The sequence below is a fragment of the Lycorma delicatula genome, chromosome 7 (assembly GCF_047948215.1).
Source record: "Lycorma delicatula isolate Av1 chromosome 7, ASM4794821v1, whole genome shotgun sequence".
NCBI lineage: Eukaryota > Metazoa > Arthropoda > Insecta > Hemiptera > Fulgoridae > Lycorma > Lycorma delicatula.
Genome location: NC_134461.1, coordinates 24,096,520 through 24,121,120, shown reverse-complemented (window position 1 = coordinate 24,121,120; position 24,601 = coordinate 24,096,520). Strand labels below are relative to the sequence as shown.

Sequence of the window (24,601 nt, the reverse complement as noted above, 5' to 3'; positions counted from 1 at the left end):
TTAGCAATACAATACAACTGTGCAAAATTCTGGACATTTAAAACGTTTTGACTATACATATAGGTAACAGCTACAATGATTTCAATGTAAAAACCTTTCCCAGGAATCACGAGTCAGTAAGAAAGGCACAAACAATGTTAGATTCCGATTGAAAAAAAATCTAGATTTTTGTTACCAGTTATCAAACAGTGTAATTTTATAATAAAACAAAAAAGATTTTTGAAATGAGGTTTTTTAATACCATACAGTTTATAATTAAATTTTGATCAATACATGGATTTGCCAACACAGTATATATAAGCAGACAACTGGTACAATATCTAGGACAACATTGATTATATGCTAGCATGATAGTAAAAATGAAGTGATTTTTTTAGGCACTGAAGCTAAGCATTATAAATGGATATCCTGACTAGTACAAAAAAAAAATAGAGTGCTATTAGAATGCTAAGGTGATAATTCTGTTCTTAGTTTAAACGATTTTTTTTTTTGGGGTGGGGAAACGTTTTTACATTATCATCCCCCAGAAAACAAAAATATAAAAACAAAATACAAAACACACACTAGAAATTAAACTTAAAGTAAAATATGAAACACAGAAACAAAATACAAAACTTAAAACTAAAACATTAAACACGGATAACATGAAAATGTTAAATTAAATTCATAATGGTATAAAAAGAAAATAAAAAAATAAAACACTACTAAGAAGCATCTAAAATACAAACACTTTGAAAAAATAAAAACACCCTGCCCAAAACTTCTTTGTCATTGCCCAGGATTTGACGAATGTTCCTGGGCAATTTAAATTGGAAATGCAAGGCTGCATAATGCATGCAATCCACAAGGAGGTGGTGCATTATCAAGCGGCAGTTGCATCATATGCATACTGGCGCATTTACTGCTGACATTACTTACCTGTAAGTAGCTCTCATATGTCCTATTCACAATCAGCAGAGGACCACTTCCTCACGACGAATTTTACTGTATGAGGAATCCCACGGCAACACAGAACCTTTAATGAGCCAGAATTTGTTATCTACTGTAGCCGTCCAGTCATCCTTGCCACTATGCGCGAAAAGTGAGTTTTATGTAGCTAATAGTCTGATGCGATAACACGGATAGTGAAGTATGGTTGACTACATGCGTCTTTAGCAATGCAATCTGCACGTTCATTACCTAGAATCCCTACATGGCTAGGAATTCAGCAGAAACTAACTTGCATGTTGTGATAGTTTCATTTGGCAATTGCATTGTAAATTTTGTTGACGACAGGATGTCTAGAATAAAAATCTTCTAAGGCCTGGAGAGCACTGCACAAGTGCCTTCAAATAAGGATATGACGGTACTTAGGGGTTCTTCAAAGCCTTATGTATAGTGTAAATTTAGCAGTAAAGACAATCGTAATGCCAGGTAGACCAAACATAAAGTTAGGCCATTAACAATAAATGTGCATCCAACAGTATCATTCTGTTTTGATCCATCCGTGTATACTATGCATCTGGGTTTGTCTTTGAAAGAATATGGTGAAACATTTGCCAAAAGAAAATAGGTGGTGTTGATTCTTTATTGTATATCGTGAGGTCAAACATAAAATTTATGAGGTTGATTCTCCACGGAGGATACCTACATTGACATAATGGAAAAATAGAGGGTGTCAATATTCAGAAGGTGCAGTAAACATCAGGCACGAATACCCACAGGTGCAGTATTACAAGGACAGTCCTCAAATCTTTGAAAGTAAGGGTTTCCAAGGACTGCGTCAAAAGTCGGGTGATTTGGCTGTCCCTTAGACAGGTAAAATAAGATGCTAAAACCTGGTTCATATTGGATGTAATATGTAATTTTAAGTGAAATGAGTCTTAAATACTCATTAAAGGTCATTTAAGACTCCAAAAATAACAAGGAAAAGTTTAATGGGCCAAGTTAAAAATTAATTCAGGTTAATCTCATACTCATTTTACAAAGAGCAGATGAAACTAAACAATGAATAAGAAAGTCATTCATTGAATAGTTTTAAAACATATAAATCAACTGATAGAATAGAGTTGTGCCTACCCTGATGAAATAAAAAGTTGTAATCTTTTGTTCAAGTCAAGATTTGTTAGAAAACAGGAAATAGAAAACATTTTAAAAAAATAATATGAGAAAATTGAAAGTGTACAACCAATTCCTGTCCTTGATTTTCCCTTTAAAAGATGCACAATCAGAATTATTTTTTTAAGACTTGACTATTGCCAGTGTTACCTGCACCAATTCTGTACTAAATTTCACTTTTTTTTTACCTCAATAAGGCATGAATCGCTTATATACTTTCCTTTCTTCTTTGTTAGCAATTATTCCCAATTTTATTGGGCTTCCATAAATTCAGTAGAGCTAAACACCCTTCCAGACAAAAACTACATAATGCAATCAGCATGAAATAAATAAGCTGTTGCTCATCTATCTGCATATAGTTCTGGTTTTCATTGTACATTGATCAAAATATATTTGATGTTGTAATACACTATGCATTTTAGCTACATAAGTACCAGTACATGAATGAAAATTTGCTTTTATTTTACTAACTAATCATTAAAATAATGACTACTTACAGATCTAAACATAGTATATGATTAGAAAACCTAAACCTGGCTCAAGATAAAATTCTAAATAGTATTCATTAATAACTAAAAAGAAATATTAATCTGCTATTCAATACCGGTTAACTAAACTCTACTTTTACTAAAAAAAAAATCTATCAACAATTTAAATAATTAAAACGTGCATAGCTGAACTTTAATTCAATTCGAATAAATAAATACATAAAATAACTAAGCAAGAAAAAATATAACAGTATTTTTATGTCTCCTTCTGATGGCTGTTATAAATTAACCACTTCAGCTATCAATCTTTACTTTAGAATAACAATACAATTGTACATTTTATTTCAATAAAACATTTTTTAAGTCGCAATTATGGTAGTTTTATTATAACACTTGTGACATTTACTGTTTAACCAATTTAACCATTTACTGGTTCGCCCTTTACACATGTACATAACATAAAGAAATAAAATAAACACTTAAAATTATACAAGAATCAAAGTACTAAAATTATCAAAATTATTGTGACCCATTAGAACCTTTGTTCATACAAAATGGTCTACTCCAATTAGTATGTGAAAAGCACAAATTTAGACAAAATATTAATCATTTAATTTAAGAAGAAAGTATTATAACTGAAATTACCTTTCATTGGAAAAAGAGAGACATTCTGGTTGATTTTATTCATCTCTGAAACATCAAATGGTGCCTGCTGCTGCTGCTGTTGTTGCTGTTGTTGCTGCTGCTGTGAAGCTTTCTGTTTTTCTTTCTGCTTTTCAAATCGTGGTGGTAAATTCTTTGGACGAGCATAACTCTTTGAAGACGACTGCTTATTGGTCTGCATTCCTCCACAAACAGCTGTAATTGTAGCCGAACCGGGAGACTGGTTATTAGCAGGAGAATTCTTCATAGATGATGATTTGTTTCGATCACGATCCTTATTGCTTCCACCTCGACCAGCTGCTACAGGTTTTTCATCGATGAGCTTCTGTCCCTGTTGTTGCTTCATATTTTTCTTACTCCGGACCTCCTTGAAACCTCCACTGTCTGCAGCAAAAACCGAATGGTCTTCTTCCAATGACCCCTCTGGCTGGCCATCAACAATGACCACACCTACGAGCAACCAACAAACACTCCATGCCTCACACACAAAACCGACAAACAAACAAAACTAAAAATAAAGAAACTAAAAAAAATTAAATGAAAGAAAATTAAAAACATCCGGATTTAACGGGGTTAAATAAGTATTTAAAAATTAGTAATAAAAAAAAGCATCACAACCAGCCACGTCAAGGTTATGAATTTTTTATAGTAATATAAAACTAATTAAATAATCAAAACGTTATTAAAATAAATTAACATTTTAAAGCAAAAGCAATCAAACATTGTAGCAAATAAAAACATAAGTAAATTAAACTATTTGGATGCAAAAAGAAAAGTATATAAATTCACACATACCAGACATATGCAACAGTGTGACACACATGGAACTAAAATACTTAACAAAAAATGTAAGCAAAAACTAATTTCATGTCTATATTATTATTATTATCTAAAATAGAGAAACAATTGATACTAAAAAAATTTTCCTCACACATTTAATAACGTACCAAGTACCATTTTTTCTTCCACACTCACTCAGTAATTACAAAGTGTAGCATTTGCTAACATGCATACATGTATAAACATTGGTATTTCCATTTCATAAAAACCCACGTTTACAAATATGCTTAATAAATTTATTATAAATAAAATCTTCTTAACAAATACCCAACTCTTCCCAGAATTTGTAAAATTAATTACTACAGCCACATAATTTATGATAACAAATTAATTACAAACAGTTATTATACACAAATGTTTTATGAAAACTAAACCAAAGATAAGATAACTAAACGGGAGCGTGTTTATAAGTTGATATATATAAACATTATCATCTCAATCTATTATTTTTTATGCAAAAAATTTCAGCATCAAGAAAATAACCGGGCATAATAATACAGCATATTTCATTACAACTTAAAAAAAAGTCACGAGGACATTAGTTAACATGACCTTTAATGTGTAAAAATTTAAGGTCAAATTTCTGTGAATAAATAACTATCTTATTCAGACTCTATGGAGAGAATCAGAGAGAGGATTTGAATCAGCCAGAACTACCTTAACCCTAATAGTGAAAAAATTGCAGCTGCAATGTTAGTATCTATGACCGTAGCAGTAACAATGACACAAGAAGTTTTGATTCAATTACTTTTTACACTCTTAATATTTACTTACTGCTAGGATTTGTTTCTTTATGGTAGTACGTACTTCAATTTCCCTTTTACAACACTAATATGATAGTTCTGTTTAAAAAGATCCCTTTCACAAGCCTTTGAAAATGACTACAAAAAAAAAATCAGTATTTTGTGGTATCTGTTAACAACACCAGATCTAATCTGGTTGTATACAAACTTTTTCACACATAACTTATATCCGAGCATTTGTTTGTTTCTGTATTTTATTTTAATATTCATTTAGCATATTTCATATGTGGTTTTTCATATTTTGTGTAAAATTTAATAAATTTTAATGGAGTGTGAAAATATTTAACGTAAAAATAAACAGAAAATAATTCCAGTCGATGATAATCAACATGATTAAGCAAGTGTGAATGCATCATATATTTTACAATTTTTACAGTGCAAGATAATGTTTTTCTTTAATATAAATTAAATAAAGAACAATTTGCATAAAATCAAATCAGTTTTAGTGAAGGATATAATTTTTGAATTAGTTATAAAAGACATTGAATGTATCCCTTATTCAGTGAAAATATCAACAATAAATTAAATTTATCTTTTTTATATATATACATGTGTGTGTGTATATATAAACTAACAGTCAGGGCTCAACCAGCAGTCTAGTCGGGGTGCTCCACCCTTTGGATCCTGACACGTTCATTAAATTCATAGTTGAGAGAATGAAATACTTTACAGTTATTCATTAAATAAAAAATTAATCCTTTTACTTAATTATATTTCTGTTGCCATGGTGACAAATATAATAATGAAGTAAAAGGATTAATTTTAAATATCTTTATAAGATTGAATATCTTAATCCCCAAGCAAGCTAGGAACTCAATCTATGGCTTAAAATCTTCCCTATGATAACACGAATGTATCCTGAAAATTTGAAAGTAATCAAGTGAATTGGTTCTTGTGTGATTCTTTCACATTTATATATAGGATATATTTAAAATCCAAAATTTGACCTTTATTTAATAATAAACTCAATCTAAACAAAATGTAAAATTGAATTCTCAGTAATTGTAAAAAAAAAGAAGAGAACTGAAAAAAAAACTGAAACAAAACAGCAGTCCAGCCAGTGGAAGAAAGCTTTATCAGCCAAACCAAAAAATGCACACCGAGTGAAATCAAATGTGAAGTCCATGATTGTTTGTTTTTTTGACATCAAAAGAGCTGTTCATGTTGAATTTGTTTCTCAGAGCACCACAGTTACCAACATATCTGCAAGTGCCAACAACAATTGTGCAAGGCAGTAGAAAAACAATCAGAATTGTGGCGATTGGGAAACTGGCTGCTTCATCATGACAATGTACCTGCCCATACAGCGTTGAAAATCAACAAGTTTTTGACGAAAAGCAGCATGATAATGGTTTCTCACCCCCCTTACTCGCCTGACAGTCCCCTGTGACTTTTTATTTTCAAAAGAGAAGAAAAACCTAAACGGAAGTATTTTCAGGACATAAAACATGTTAAAAAAAAAACAAAATCAATGAAGGCACTTGGATTAGCTTAATTAGTTCTAAGAACATAAAAAATGTTTTGAATAGTGGAAAAACTGTTGGTACAAGTGCGTATTATCTAATGGACAGTAGTTTGAAGAGGAATTGGTGTTTTCTTAAATAAAAAGAAAATTAAATAAAGAATTCTCTTTTTTTATACCCCCTCATGTACAAAAATATAAAACAAAAAATATTATGATTAATTTATTTCAAATTTTATAAACCAACACCAAATTAAAATAACAATTACAAACTAATTTGAAGCAGAATTCAAAGTTGCCAAATTCTGAAATGAATTTTTTTTAAATCTTAATTTTTTTATGTACATTCTTTTAGAACTTTTTTAATTAAACTATTTTGTTGACTCTATACTACATTTCTTCATTTAAAACGCAAATATACTTAAAAATTGCCCAAATAAAGAAAATTATTTACAGAAATATATAAGTTGAGAAACATAATCGATTAAAAAATATATATATATAAATGAAAAATGACAATTACAGCATATGTACTAAGAACTCCTCTCCAGAACACCTAGGAATAATTTATTTTTTGAATTTTCTACCAATTTTGTAGATTTTTAGAGTAAAATACTTAGTAAAGAAAGACATCAAATTTGAAAATATGTAACAAAGATTAAATACAAAATAATGATGATAAAACTAATAAAAAGTAGATTAAAAGTGTTGGTGCAAACCATGTTAAAAGAAACTTGTTAAAAGAAATCTGCCAATTAATTATCAAGAAGTCTGGTCTTCATTAAAGAGCATTTGGTTTTAAGATTACTCATATTTTTTTTTTTAAATATTAAATATTGATAAAATAGGAAAACTATCTTTTCTTTTGTTGTTTAAATTTTTTTTTTAAATTAATTAAGCTATTTTTACACCATCATGGAATGAAAAAAGCACCACTTTATGTTACTGAGTCCCTATTAGAAAAAGTGGTCAGATGAAGTTTCATAATCATGTAACATTGAAATTTTTTCAACAATAGAAAGTTGGTAAAAAAATACTCTCATCCTTACAGTACTAAATGAAGTTCAAAAAACTTTCCTTTTTTATGATTGGCCATTTTCAAAATGTTTTGGGATCCTAAACACTCTTCTTTCCTAAGGATGCTCTCCTAAGAATCATTCAAAATGTTAAAACATCTATGCCCTTTATTTTGAACGGCCCATAACTGATAATACATTATAAAATGAAACAAGAAAAATTCCTATTCTTCTAAGACCATAAATGGTTTGTTTATAAAAATCATTACCATTATTTCATTTGTATGTTTTTTTTTTACGATTTTACTTTTTATTTAAACAATCTAATGCATCCTATTTCCTTTGTGGATTTTCAAGATAGCTTACAATGTGACAACTAGTGTGTTGTAACACTGGAACTGGTTTTCACTTGATTGAGTCACCATGAACCACTTCCAGACTGAAATTGATATAAGCTGGTATTATACTACCAATTATATAAGCTTAAGAAAAAAAACAAAAATCCAGGTTTCCCCAAAATACAAGCTTTTATTTTTAAAATATGAACATATATTAACCCTTTCCACTGTGTTAGAATGACCCTACATATTTTTATCATCTCATTTCTCATGCATTACTATTCTAAAAATGAATTTTTAAGAATAATTATTTAATCCTACTCGTTTTGATTGCTAGCTACTACCTACAACATAACTTATATCTATAATGATATAAATATACCTTATGGTGAGTAACAAATACATTTTGAATTTATTTTTCCATTTATCAGAATCAGTATATATAATAGTTTAATTACTCTGAAAATTAAAAACGTTTGACCATGTGGCATTCATCAGGTTCAAAACACACATCTCTTTACAATCTAGGTTTGTCCACAAAATTTTTTTTGTTTATGATCAATTAAACAATACATTATGAATTAAAAATTTGGAATTACATTATGAATACAAATTTGAAATTAATTAAAAATAAAAGGTTATTTACTTTCAGGTAAATGAATTAAGTTAGGTTATTTACCTTTTTTAAAAATACATTTACCTTTGTAAATCGAGGCAATTTAAGGGAAATTTCTTATCAGAAGGATAATTAATCAGTTTTATTTTACAACTTTTATTACAGATTTTCTATTTTTTGAAACCTCAAGTACGATTGGTTTATGGTACAAAAAATTCTATTAATTTCAAAGTATAGTAGTGTACACCCAAATCCTGATTCCTGAATTTTCTAAATCATCTTTGGGCAATTGTATAAATTAAAAACAACTTGCTGACAAAAATACATTACAGAATTATGTTTGGAAAGGTTTATTTTGACATTCTTATTTAAGTTATTTTAAACAAACATTATAGATTACTTATAATTTACATACAAAGGTGAAATAAAACAAATACTTTTCATTCAGAATAATAGATACAACAGATAAGACGAGACTTTGTGGCAGGTCCACTGTGAACAGTAACTCTATATACTATGGAATTAATCCAGCAGTAAGCTACATGATATTCAACTCTGTAAGTCTACTTATTTCTCAGTATGATGTGTTGTACACCAGTGCTCTGCTATGAAATATGAAATGTTTGGTTTATTGTAGCTATAAATGTATAAAGCACCTACCTTCAATAGAATACAGCATTTTTTTTTTTTGAATCATCAAGCAAGCTTTGAAATTAACTCTTCCATTTATGTACTAACATTTATTTTCTATGCTAGCAGCTGTTTTATCTCTACTTTATTATTTTTTTAAAGATAATTATAATAGGTATCTTTATATAAGAATTAGAGCATGTTTATTCAGATTCAAAATTCTTCATAAAATTTTATATTTGCATTTTCCCAACAATTAAAACTTAAAATTATGACGAATAAAGAGAGAAATAAATAGAAAATCTGTGTAACTCTGAAATACGCTTCACATATTTCAGTTATACAACTATTTCCTTCATTTACAGCTGCCTTATCTTAGCTCTAAATGATACATTCAAAGACTTTTCGTAAGTACCTTAAATTGGAGAGAAATAAACACTACAAAGCTGAAACAATCCATAAACTAATTTTTTTTAATTTAAATACCAGTTTATACCTAAGGTAAAGGTTAACACTGGCAATTTGGCCATAAACTACGTGAATGATATCTGCAGTGATCAGCAGAGTTAAAAATTAAAAAGTGCAGTTAAGTTTTCTTCAGTTTTATTACATAAAACAAACGGGTACACAATAAAGAGTAAACAAATTACTTTGACATTATGCAACAAGACCATCGAAAATTTACTTATCTGTTAAAAAAATAGACACTTTTTCAACAAAAATCTTACTGAATATTATCAGTATTAAACAATTAATCTTCTCCCAAGTGTTCTCTTTTCCACTGTACAACTTTTCCCAAGAATCCTTCCATTCTGAGAAGCAACAACTTTCCATGTAAAAGGTATATCTAGAAAATAAGTTGTTTTTAAATAATTGCGCTGCAGAGCTATCATCACAACTCTACTTAATCATGCTAAGTTGATATATTAAGTGATTGACGAACACCATCCTTATTCATTTGTCAATTCTGTTGGTTTTTGTAGTGTTTATACTGATTATGATAATCGAGACACATGTGAAATTCTGTCTACGATTCATTTCTTGAATGCAAGTAACTAAGCTAGGTGAAATTCATTATCAGATTTACAACATTTATGAAAAAATGCAATGAATGATTCCATGATGTGGAGAAGAGTGTGACTGTTTAATGAAGGATACAGTAATGTGCGCAATGACGAACACAGTAAGTGACCATCTTTTTTTATAGACAATCTGGTCATGCATTGATGACATGATTAAAGATAAAGAGAACACACGATTCTCTACCATCTTTTTATCATCATCTCTTTCTATGCATTTTCCAGAAATTTCATGTTTGCTTCTAAAAATTGTGTCTAAGAAATAAAATTATCAGATATGCTTGGTGTCTAAGATTCTTACAGAAAATCTGAAAATGAAACGATTGGGTAGTGCTTTGGAATTTTTTATTCTGCAAATAACAAGGCCACAACTTCTGGAGCTATACAGTCATTGGGACAAGGTAAGGTATGGGTGATATACGTTAATGGCTTTAACGAAACTTACAATCTACAGAATGGTGACATTTCACTGCCCAGAAAAACAAAATACAAGCTGATGTTTTCCACTCAGAAGATCATGTGCATAGTTGTTTGGAGAAAAAAATAAGTTTTGTTTGTAAAATTTTCATCTCAAGACTGCACAATCAATACGCATGCGTATTGTGAAATGCAGAAAAACTTAGGTCATGTGATTCAGAACAAGTGAAGCGACTTGCTCATTGATTTCACTTGCACAAGTGAACTGGATGTGTCTACTGATGGATGATAATGATTTTCCTGGATGATTCATCAGTAGACTCCTAGCCTTCAAGGATTCTTGTTTACTATATAAAACACCTGATCCATAGCATATGTACAGCTCAATGATTCCTCCCAGAATGTTTCTTCAATAAATTTCTGTGTTTTATAAAACATTTTCCCAAGCTAAACTCAAATTTCACTGCAACGTTTTGTTGGTGTACGTCTTATTGAAAAAAAAATCACCAAAGGTACTGAAAAATGCTTACTTTGAATGAATGCTACACAAAAACTAATCTAATAAGACACATGTGGGTAGAAGAAACTATTCATTAATTCTTATAAAAGGAGGTAAAGCGAACCACATTTCTCAAAATATTTTGATAAGCACCCAAGAAAAGTTTCATTATGTATGTATGTATATATCCAGGGTGATATTAAAGTATGTAAATGACTTCATATTTCAAATATTCATAATACAAATATTATCCATATTTTATGATTGATGGAAACTAAGAAGTAGAAACAAGTGCGGATCTACACAGTTACTAAATTACTACTTACATTGTGTTTGACATTATTTTTTGTTACTTTGAATTAAACTTTTAATATTTTATTATTGTCTTTATGTATAATAATATTTATTTTAAAATTTAGTTTAATGTTTTTGGTCCTAAATTACTTAATACAATAAATTTTACAAAAATTGAAACAATTTTTAAATTTGAAAAATGTAAAAATGTAAATTTAGACTAGTAAATCAGGTGCAGTTATTAACTTTTGATTTTGGCTTCTTACTTCAATATACAAGTACAGTATTTGATTATCTCTAAATTAAATACATATAATGGAGAATTAAGTTGTAGTAGTTCAAATTTTTGTCATTATCTTCTTTTATTCATTGTTTTATAAAATAATAATACATCCTTTAAGTGAAACTAACAGAATAACTCTGTTGATGCACTGGTTAGGGTATGCCCTTTACAAGAGGAAAATGATTTATTTAATAATACATTAAAAAAAAAAAAAAAAACAGAGAACCAATAAATAAATCAACTGTGACCACGACAATAGTATACAATAGAAGAAACCATTACTTAATTTTAAAATTAACACTATTGTCATAAATCAAGTAAAAATGTAAATTGACCTATCATTTAGTTTGTAGCAATGTTGCAAATTATTTGTTATTATGTGTTTATTGTTAACAAGGCTGTATTAGTGTTAAGGGCATTAATTCCAACATTAATAAGTTTATTAATGCATGTATAATTCTGAATGTAATGTAAAATATAAGTTACTGCAGAATATATTACCTAATTTTACAACAATTTTTCCACTTTTGCAACTTTGAATGTTTATAATTCGAAAACAAAGGCATTTATCACCATTTTCTCCTGAAATTTTACATTGAAATCACAGTGTGTGTGTGTGTGTGTGTGTGTGTGTGTGTGTGCATGCACCCGCACAAGCGAGAGATATAATTAGGAGACAAGAAATAAAAAGAAACCCCCTCATTATGGTTAAAAAAAAAATCTTAAATGATCTTTCTTTTCTATTGTCATTGGACTGAAAACACAAAATGAGCCTGGTGTGATGTTATTTGCAGATGTGGAAATCATATTTTTACCCCATTACTTGGATGATAAGGCTTGAGGAATATTTGTGGTAAACAGTTTTAAACAGAATGTTACTTTCTGAAAATACACACTTTTTCCCCAGGGTGCTGCAAACCGTACCATGAAGCAACTATATTTATTTAGTACTGTAAAAGTGAATATAAGTTTTAAGTTATCTACAAATGAAAATGCAAAATTAAATTTGGTAAGCATTTGTTAGAACAAATTGTTAATGTAATTTGAATTTATATTTACATAAAAGGTTTTATCTGTAAGTAACTTTAGGTAGTACATTAGAAATTCACAATCATTGCTCTAATACTGTGTTTTCAGTAAGCCCTCTGCAGTGAATTAATAAATTATATCTTGCTTATAAATTAATAAAATTATGTACCTGCTTGGCAACTCAACACTTTATCATCGTACCAAAAATAATTTTTTTTTTTTTTTTTAATAATAATTTTTCTGAAATTTTCTAAAAGTTATACTTTAAAAGAAATGCAATTCAAATAAAATTTACCTTTATACAAAGTGCTGAAAGCGGAGTCCCTCTTATTTCAGGAGAATTCAACTCTTCTATACTTATTATTGATTACATCTTGTAAAGTTCTCTGATTAACAGAAAGTCTTTTTAAGAGGAAATGGGTATTTTCGATACTTCAATAGTCTTTGGTTAGTATTTAAGAATGACATACAAAATTTTACAAAAATTAGTATACAAAATTTTTACAGAAAAGTCAGCAGTGTAAAATGTCAAGCAAAACTTGAAAGCCATGATCCAATAGAAATTATGTAATCATAAATGATACCTCCAAATAATAAAAAGTTTAAGGAGTATGTACAATTGCATCATCTGACAACTTAATTATTCAATATCTTGTTCATTTTGAGCATTCTGAAGAACAGAAAGATACTTTATGAGCAATAACATCAGCTCTATGTTTTCAAAGAACATGGGATGGACCTGCAATTTACAGTTTTGAAAATGTTTTTAAATTTTCTAAAAATGCACTTTTTTTAAGGCAAACAAAGAGCTACTGTTTAAGAAACCAACCAATAGAATGTCTATTTTGTCAAAACAAATTTTGAAAATTTGTACCAAAGTACCTTTGGTACAATGTAATGTACAGGCTAAATAAAATAAATACTTTAGTGTTATAAAGGTACTAACAGAACCATAACATTTTTTAAGGTAAACACAAAAATCCATCGTTCAGAAAATAAACTGCATAAAATATATATGAGAATTGCAGATATATAAGGAAGCTAAGGAGAGCGCTCCCTGCAAAATTAAAAGTAACAGAAAGTTTTCCAATTTTGGCTACAATATCATCTGATACAACACATTTCTGTGTTGCTAGTTTAAACTGATGATACATTAGCACAGAATTTACACGACCAAACAGAATGCGACAAAATAATTTGTGTTGATTATTAGACAATTTTTTAAAAACAGCTTCAATAGTATTTGTTATTTACTGAATGTTGGTAATATAGCAATTATCTGAGGGACGTACTGGAGCAAAACCTACGAGTGAGAAATTCACAGTCCAACCTAGTATTTCTATAAACGCTGACTTTACAAAGGACAACTTCTTCATAACGACTGCCTTGCACTTACAACTGTCAAAGGGTGCATATTTTTAATATTATGCAACTTGTCATCTATTAATTCTGCCAAACTGCATTCAGCTAATGTTCTCAGACTACAGCAGTTTACTCATGAACAGTCTGCAGATTCTCTGTATTCCACAAACAAGAATTTTGTAATTTCATACATGGCAGGTGAAATCAAAACTATTCATGAAAAAATTTATATTCACTACTTCCATTCTAAACTGTTTAATATAATTCTTAAAAATCCTTATACTATTCACAATATCAGACCCTCAGTAAAATCTATGGAGCTGATACTGAAACCTTGAACAGAAAATACTTCTTTTTTTTTTTACAATTGTGAGCTGTTTCTATGTTATCACTAAATTAAATAATACAAACTGATTGTTTTTCATACTACTCTGAACAATTAACAAAAACCATACAAGAACAAAAAGCAAACATCATTATTTGTAAAGCTCAATGAACATGAGAGACAGTACAGATCACGCTTATTCACACACTCCAAAAGGACTTCTTGAACACACCATACTAAACATATAATACTCTTGTCTTTTTTTTGTAAATTAATTAAGTAAAACTGATGATAGTTTTTATACATGTTTTCCTACATAATTAATAAAAAAAAAAAAAATTATTTATGTTTGTTTTACTTATGAGTGGGGATTCACTTATCTGTATTTCCAGAATCACTACGAGCACAAGGCAAGGAATTCTTGAATCAATTTATTACTTATTTATTCTAATTTAAGTAGTACGGATGTAATGGATCTACAAACTCCTTAATGAATTTTTACAGCAATTTATCTTCATTTTCATTTATCCAAAAAAAGTCCTGATCTCATCGAATTCATATAGCCTGCTTCAAGTAAATTTTATTTTTTTATAGGCACAAATAACAAGAACAGTAAATTATTAAGAAAATGTTTAATTTAGCCTAGTCTACACATTATTAAATAAGTTTTTTATAAGTTACATTACAGCATTAAGTGCTAAAGGCATGAGTTACATCAGCAAAAGAGTGTTTTTTTTTTTTTTTTAATAAGTTATATTAACAAATGAATGTTTTTTGTTTGAGTTATGGATAAAAACTGATTAAAAATACAACCATTAATAAGCGATATACGAATGTATTGAAATTACCTTAAATTAATACTAGTGAAAAATGGAAAAAATTATAACATTACACTGTGGAAAGCGTTAAAATGACAATTTTTGCACGATCATAACAATATCTATGAAGAATCATAATTCCTATTTCATAGCAGTTCTTACAAATTACTTAACACTGAAGAAGAAAAAATACAACCTACTATCTATAAAAGAAAACTTTTCAAGTATTTATACTCTTTAAAAGCTAACGATGCCTAACCTGAATCATGAGTACATCTACCAAATAAAAATAAAATAAAAAATAAAACAAAAAATATTTTATATACAAAAAGTATATTAACAAATACACATATTAAAAAAAGAAGATATTATAAACAGAGATTCATAGTTGCACTATAGTACTCACTAGCCGCATTATTAAGATCAAGTCCATCCAAATTATTTGTTTTATCCTTTTCATTACGTGATACACCATGTTGTTCACTAGATTTATCACCAGCGGACATTTCTTTATTCTTGCCAGATGGGCCACCAGGGCCTCCTCCTTGTCTGTTGCCGTTTACTTGATTATTTCCACCGCTTCCACCAGGTACTCCTCCTGGACCTGATGCACGTTCTTTTCTTTCATAACTGCACTTTTCACCTCCTCCTCTAAAAGATTTATAAAAAAAATTAATTTTTATTACAACAGTAAAAAAAAATTAAACTATTTATTAAAATAATGAGTTTATCTTAATTAATAAAGTATCAAAACAGCATTAGAAAGCCTGTATAATATGTAAAGGACAAGAAAGCAATTGTTTCTGCAGAAAATTATTTATAATAAAATAATAAAAACTACATTATTAGTTACGATGTTAAGGATAAGTCATCATTGGCTGAAAACAAATTAAATAAAGCTATTGGGTCATTTTCTATGTTAAGTTAAACAACACTGAATCTATCATGGTTTGGAAGGGTACTGTACGTTGTTAACATCAATGATATCTGACATCAGACATCTGACACATTTACTGGTGGGTATATGTTAAGGTGATCAATATGTATTTTAACACTTTTCTACTGTTAGCAATAAAATGAGATGACTGTACATGTCTGCCTACATCCTGCATCGTTCTATGAAGAAAGTAATCTGTTCTGGAGACAAAACTTTAAAAAAACAAAATTATGTACGATATGCATATTACAAGATCCTAAGTTGAAGTAGTCTCTAGTACTGAATACACAGACATAGTTCTAAATACAAATAAAGATTTTTCTTACAGTTGTCTGTTCTAGGGTAGCTCATTAGATATAGGGAAGAAAAACTTATGTCATGGTTATTCCCATGGTGGATAAAGATGTTTCAATCTCACAAAAAATGATTAACAGGATATGCATCTAGTATAGCAAGCAGTTCAGTAAGGCACTTGCAGAAGAGAGTAGATGTATTGTAAGTAAAGGAAAAAGTTCCTTGTTAGAATGGCTCTTCTACACCTTTCAGAAGCTTTGAAATGCTCATGTTTATTCTTCCTGTGTTTGGACGAGCAAAAAATCTGATCTTATTAGCTGAGGTGCTAAAAGTTGAAGTCAACCCCTTATAATTCTAACAGACATGTAAATAAACAAAAATGTGATAAGAGAAAAAATATGAAACATTATGAAGATAGACTTATTATATATACACAATATTTTTAACTTGCCTAGCAGCAGATCCAGGATTATTTCTTCGTCCAGTTCTTCCAGAGGTTGAATGTCTACTTGAATGATAATTACGGCGACGTGAATTATCTTCACGATGTTTCTCTTCTCTATCCTCGACTTCACTATTTTCACTAGTAGTCTCCCATGCACCATCTTCGGCCTGATCACCACGTTGTGACTGTTGCTGTTGATGTGGCTGTTGGTCACCATGATGTTGATGCTGTAAATGTCGGGCTCGACCACGTCCCTCACGTGACTTACGACGTTCTCTTTTTTCACTTTCAGATTTCCGCTGTAAACGCGGTGGAATATGAGATGATTTGGAATTTTGTCTCACACCTAAATATAAAAATTTCATAGTTAACAAAATTTGATTAATTATAAAAATAATAAATTTTAAGAACCAAAAATGAAAATGATGTAACTTTTGAACTTTTTCATTAGTCCCATCACCCAATTAAAATTTTTTTGTTGTACAAAAATTTGTAAAGCTGAAACATTTTTCTACAACTTTTTCTAAACATCATAAGAAATCACAGTATATAAATATTGTATTTATAATTATATACATACGAGGTCTGTAAATAAATGAGACTAGTTTTTTTGGCAGCTAAAGTGGCAACACTGTAAAGTTACTAGTAACCATATGGTTATATGAACAGCTGATTTATATTTGCTATTAATATTATTTTTAGTCTGTTGTTGCCTTGTGAGATGTAAACAAACTTTTGGTGAAACAAGTTTTTTTGTGCATTACAAAAATTAGTGATACTAATTATGAGCAACGTTGTGCAATCAAGTTTTGTGTTGATGAGAATGCTACTGAAACTTTTGCAAAATTGAAAGGGCGTATGGAGTGACGGTCTGTCACGAGCATGAGGAGTATTTAGGTGGTTTGCAGTGTTTTCAGATGGCCGGAAATCAGTTGCAGACAATCCACGCTCTGGAAGATCATTAACGTCAAAAAGTGTTGACAATGTTGAGCAAATCAGTGACTTGATACAGTACAACCAGTGATTAACTGTCAAAATGATTGCAGAACAATTGAATTTGAACCATACCACAATCCATCAAAATTTGTCAAACCAACTGGACATAAAACGTTTTGTGCAAAATTGGTCACAAAAAACCTCACTGTTGAACAGAAAAAACAACAGGGTGGAAGTGTGCTGCGACCATCTTGGGCGAATTGAAACTGATCCTGATTTTCTAAAAAATGTTACTACTGGTGTTGAATCTTGGATATTTGAATACGACCCAAAAACAAAACACCAGAGCAAGGAGTGGCACACTTCAAACCCACCACGTCCCAAAGAAGCAAAAATGAGCAAATCAAAACCATGTTAATTTGTTTCTTCGATAGTAATGGCATTGTCCATAAGGAGTTTATGCCTACAGGACAGGCTGTAAATCAATATGTTTACAGGGAAATTCTTGAAAACTGCAGAAATGAGTTGTCCACGTGATACCAGCCATCAAAGACAACTGCTGCATCATAACAATGCCACCTTGTCACATCACACTCTCAACTAATGAGCTTTTTGGCAAAGAAAAACATTCCTGCAGTTCCTCAACCAACTTATTTACCTGACTTTAGTCCCTGCGACTTTTTCCTATTTCTGACTAAACACCTCAAAGGACACCATTTTGGAACAGTGGAAATCATTAAAAAAAATATATATATATATATATAAAATCAACCATCTGAAGGATATTCCAGTTTCTGAGTTCCAACACTGCAATGAAGGGTGAGAAAACAGATTGAAGTGTTGCGTGGCTTTCCAAGGGAACTATTTAGAAGATAATAGAGCTTATTTATATTGGATTGTAAGTAAAATATTTATCTGAACCACTGTCATTACTTTATTTACAGACCTCAGATGTATATTTATATATATATAAATATATATTATGCTGAAATTGATTAATTCACCAAGTAAGAAAATTAATTCACTTTAAACACAAAAACTTAACTTATGGTTTTTTATAAATAAAAAAAGACTCTTAACACAGTTTGGACAAAAAATTTATTTTTATTTCATTAGCAACTGAACAAGTAAATGAGTAATCATAATTAAAAAAATATGTATGTGTAAATGTACATATATAAAAAGAGCATTTAAAATGGCCGCCACTTCTTAAACACACATTTCTAGAGTATAAAAAGGATCATTATTCATATTACAATAATAAATATTTTGTAACATAACAGCTGCAAATGATGAAATTAAACTATTGCTTCTAAATTCATGATGTGTTTTTTAAAACCATATTTATAAAACTATTACATATTCAACTAACTAATTTCTCCCACCAATTTCTTCAAAGATATTATCCAACTATGGCTAATGTAATAAGAGATTAGATGCAAAGAAAAAAACTGCCTTTACAACTGAAGCTAAACTAAGAAGTTGGCTTCAAGGAATAAATGCCCTAATTCAAACAAAATTAAAACTTTTTATGATAAATATGTTAATATATTACTTAGTTTGTGAAAAACTATTTTAATTTCTTTAATCTTACAATCGAAAGGAAAAATTTCAGTTTTAATTTAAATATAACTAAAAACCTTACTCATTACTTTAAAGAAAAAGCACAAAAAAGTTATAATTTATACATTAGAAACAGTTCTAAAATTATTAATTTCATCTTTGTTGAATTTTGATTATAAAAATTTAAGCCAAAATCTTCATCTACTAAATTTTCTATTTATTATTATCTTTCATCTATTAAAAGTTGCTTAATCTTACAACTTTATTCCTTTTTCTAAGGACACAATTACAGCCACCTTCACAAATTTTTTATGTCAATTATTATGTAATTAATATAAAGGGAAGGAAAGAAGTGTGTATGTGTGTGTTTTACATACTTCACAGATTGTTACAAACTAAAGAAACAAATTAACATTTTTAATTACACGCAAACGGGAGATATTTGGTGATGTGCAGTTAGTAGCATTGTTCTGCATAACCTCTTCTGTAAACAAATGTTGTTGGATTGTAGATATTTCATTTAGTTTTGGCTTTAGTGGATTATGTTGCACTCAAATAACAAATTTAGAGGGATTTAAGTGTTAGAAACAATTTTTGTAAATTGCAATTTTCAGGGGCAAGGATAAAACATAAAATTTTACTTGAAACTGAGCAAAATGTTTACAAAAACATCTTAACTTTTGAAACAAGCTTACAAGGATGATTGCTCTGGGTTGTACACAATGTTATGAATGGTTTTCACAATTTAAAAGCGATTGTCAGTCAACTGCAGAAGATCCTTAACCAGGAAGGCCTTCAACTTCAACTGATGACACCCACATTCAAAAAATTAATGATTAGTGCATACAAATCACCAATTGACTGTCAGAGAACTTGCAGAAGAGGTTACCATCTTGATTGGATCGTACCATGATATTTTGACTGAAAAATTGAACGTGCATTTAGTTGCAGCAAAGTTTGTTCCTTGTTTGATGACTGAACAGCAAAAAGAACTTCGAGTGGATGTTTGTCAACGTCTTGAACAAGCCAACGGCAATGATACAGTCATGCAAAGGATCATAATCGAAGATGAAAATTGGGTTTACGGCTATGATAGCGAGACAAAAGTTGAATTGTCAAAGAATCGCTACTAACACTTAAAAACATGTTGCACTCAAATAACAATAAACTGAAGACTAAATGAGATATCAACAATCCAAGAACATATGATTATAGAGGAGGTTATGCAAAACAAAATGCTGCCGACTTTGCAAGTCATTAATTATTTCTGTTGGCGCATAATTAAAACTGTTTGGTTATTTTCTAAACAGACCTCATACAATCTATTTATCCAAGGAAAATATTCACATAATTCATTCAGAAATGTACACAAATGTAAATATTTCAATGAATAAACAACAGCAATGTATATATGTAAGTTATAAAGGAGTGGGTGTAATTGGCTGCAAGGGAAAAAACTGACACTAAAAGCTAATTAAAATTTAGATGAACTTAAGTATTCCACAAATTCAAATAGTCTAGTATTAGTAAAATAATCACCAATATTTTGTGTTTCTTAGTTTTGCGACAGGTCATATAATGTATGCAGTCTAGAAGAATGTGATGAACATGAAAGGGAACAATAAGTGTTCTAAGGAACTTGTAAAACAACAATGAGGAACCCATAACTAAAACTCAATCTATTGTGCTGCCCCAAACAAAAATAATTAAGGACAATTTCTTCAACTCTCACACGGAGATATTTAACCATTAATACACATCAAAGCCTTTATTTAATAAACTTCCCAACATCACCTCAACAACTTTGGGTTGAGTTTCCATTTGGCTGTGTTGCCCTTCATATGTCAATAAAAAACCACATTCCTAAATATTTACATACACCCACATGGTAAATATCTAAATTAAATAATCGCATCTACCACTGTAACTGAAAATTTGCTATTTTAAAATTGCCCAACTACTTCAACCTGATTTTTAAATCTTTTCTACACAATAAAATAGATCAATGAATGCTGTTGCAAAAATTGAAGTTATAACTTCATGAATGTAATATTCTATATCAATTTATTTCCAAGCAAGAAATACTTAATTTTATAAATAAAATAACCAAATGTAAATGTTGAACTAATACTCTCTAATAACATTGTGAGGTTTTCATGTTAATTAATTTACATATACAATACTGTTTATATTTTAATTTTACCAAATACGTAAAATTTCACGTATTTTTAATAAAAAATGATTAACTTGTCTCAGAACATAATATTACGTTACAATTTTTTTTTTTTTAAGTAGGGCCTTTAAGGAATGTCAATATATTTGTTTCCTATCCAGAAAAATTAACCACACAAAAATTATGCCTTCTCAACTGAAATTAATATTTATTATATTAATTTCATATTCTTACACACAACATAGAAAAAAATTTATAAACCTGGACTATATGTATGTATATATATTAGTGTTCCTCCACTGTGGCTTTACCTGTGTTATTTTTTTAATAGCAAACTTGATTTATTTGAAAATAAAAATTAATTAATCAAGAATATTGTTTTTAGATTTCCAATAAATCCTGATAAAACGATAAATAAAAATTTTTAAGAAAACTATAGAAGGAATGTACAATAAACAACGAATTGTTCTTAACGCTTTAATATATATGGCCCTGATACAGGACGATTTAGAATGCAGCACTGAAAAGTGCTGTTTGAGATATTTTTATTTCAGGACTTCTTTAAAAACTACATTTGCATGTTTTTTTATGTGGTGCTAGAATGAATAAGCTGCTTTTTTCACATAACATCTGTGAATCTTGTTCTGGTTAACAGATGACTCTGTCAAATGTTGGCGGTCAGTTAATGGTAAGGGTTTATATGCCTCAAAATGACCAGTGGATAAATCACTGTACAATACGCACATCCTTAGAACAGAGTAGCAGTACCAAAAGTAGTATTAAATTTACAATTACGGTAAACCTTGAATACAAATGGATGTAATCTACCAGCTCACACACCTCACCAAAGTCGAACCTTTGGACATTTGAATGAAATATTTACTGCACCAAGGAATACTTGTGACCCCAATTACTTTCTGTTCATAGCTGAGAATTCCTCCCGATTCTCCACCACATGTAACACAATTATTTCTTGCACTTCAGTGACCAATAGCTGTATATAGTACAAGAGATGACAAAGAGATCGAAAAAGACACGCTCACCTACAAGGGTATAATTGCATGAGGTAACAATTCACCATTAACATTTAAATATTCAATGCAAAGTTTTGTGCATTAGATTAATTAATTTTGATGAATTTCTAGCATCCCCATCGCAACTTTGCCCCTGCTAATTGGTTACTTTCATTTCCCGCCACGGTCTGGGGATTTTAGCCATTCAAGGCTCACTTTACTCATCCTTTTTATCTAGGCAGAGAGCTTTGCCCCTTTAACCCCACTGTCTTTATTAAACTCACGCTTGTAAGAATAATAATAATATTAGTTATTTTACCCAAACTTCATATGGGTAAAAATGTACTTTGCCCGGTTCTTAGCATTACCCACCATACACCACTAGAAGGTGACTTGTTCTTTGTTTCTCTTTTTTTAATTTTTTAATTAATTTTATGTTTTCTAGTTAAGTAACTGGAAGTGCAACCAGTTGCATCACACATGCAATAATAACAGTGGCTGTATTGGTTGAGCCACCACACTGTACAACATCTTACCCCTTAAAAAAATCAATATTCAAAAAACCCAAAAATGGTTATAGATATTTATCTGAGTATTTGCAATCATTATTCAAATTTTTTTACCTTTCTTCACCCCCTTTCGAAGTTGGAAAAGTCTAGAAATTGGTTTTTATATATTTACACAAAAATTAAGACACACCAAAAATCAAGTTGATACCTTCATTTGTTACTGAGAAATTAAAAAAAAAAAAAATAGCCAGGTTTCAAAAACAATTTTAATTCTTTAAACTCAGAATTCCAAAATATGCATAAATTAGTTTTTAGATATTCTCATGAACATTGCACACATCAAAAATCTAGTTCATATCTTCATTTGTCACAGAGAAATTAAAAAAACAGTAAATTTCATTATTACTCCTCAGGACAAGTTACTTTATAGGTACAGACATGTATGTGTTCACAAAGTAACCTACATTTGGCTATAAATAAAATAAAAAAACTGCATAGATAAAAATATTTTATTATATACATTTTAAACTACAGCTTTTAACTATTTTTCAACATTGTCTGCATTTAAATTCAAGCATTTGTCATTGTGTTTCACTAATTTACAAATACCTTTAAAATTCAGTCGCCTGAATACCTAGCCAACCTTCCACAATATTTTGAAGTTCACCGTCGTCATCAGCATGCAGCTATTTCAGCAGTCCACAGTGAAACTTTGAAAAACTTAAGGGAGTCATTCAGAACAAATGTTGTGGTATGCTGTCAAACGATGTTTTTTTTTTGCATGATACTCATCCTAACAAAGCTCAAAGAACTCAAGAACTTCTGAATCAATTCCAATGGGAAATTTGTTATCATCCCCCCCTTACAGCCCAGAATTGGTGCCGAGTAATTTTAATCTCTTCACTGACATGAAGAAATGGCTTGCATCACAGCAGTTCAATGACAACAAACTTCAAAATGCCATGAAAGGTTAGCTAGGTACCCAGATGGTTGAATTTTATGAAGGCATTTATAAATTAGTGAAAATGCTATGACTAATGCTTGAATTTAAATGGAGACTATGTTGAAAAGTAGTAAAAAGTTGTACATAATAAAATATTTTTATCTATGCAGGTTTTTTATTTGTAGCCAAATGGAAGCTGCTTTCCAAACTACCCTCGTATATATACACTTAATGTATTTCAAGGAAAGCATATTAGCCATGGAAATTTTTATGTTTCAAATAATGTGTTATTACTGCTTTGTTAGTCAATTAATTAACAGGACCACATTAAAATGATGATCCCTAACACAGCCTGACTTGCAGCCTGCTTGTTTTGAAGCAAAATACTTGTAAACAATTTTACTGGAATATGTAACATTATAACCAAGTTACTGCTATAACACATGTTCTGTTATGCATCAAGACACTTTAAGTACAAATCTAAGGAAGTAATATATTAAATTTGATTTTATTATGTATTAATTAAAGTATAATATACTCATTTAAGAGTGATTAGAGTGGGTAAACTTGACTGTAATCTTTGATGAGAAATCCGGATGGGGAATCTTCATTGCAATTGAAAACAGTACATATACAGAATGAGCTGTGCTTTTAATGCTTCTTGATAACGATTTCAATAATTTTACAAAATAACTGACAAAAAACTTTTGCTATAACTTGCATGTTTTA

General features: G+C 29.7%; 1 protein-coding gene across 9 annotated transcripts in view; it reads right to left on the bottom strand.

Annotated features, from left to right (window-relative positions):
- Positions 1-24,601, bottom strand: part of LOC142328426 (uncharacterized) — a 225,623-nt gene that overhangs the window by 90,063 nt on the left and 110,959 nt on the right. For 8 of the 9 annotated variants that reach the window (XR_012757269.1, XM_075372155.1, XM_075372162.1 and 5 more), the window contains 3 exons: positions 16,742-17,081; positions 15,466-15,710; positions 3,231-3,698 (listed from right to left, as the gene is read on the bottom strand). Coding sequence is in view for 8 of the 9 variants with exons in the window: in XM_075372155.1 (XP_075228270.1) it covers positions 3,231-3,698; positions 15,466-15,710; positions 16,742-17,081 (1,053 nt within the window). In the remaining variant the exon portion in view is untranslated. The remainder of the gene's footprint in view (positions 1-3,230; positions 3,699-15,465; positions 15,711-16,741; positions 17,082-24,601) is intronic. The other variant, XM_075372161.1, reaches the window with a different exon arrangement.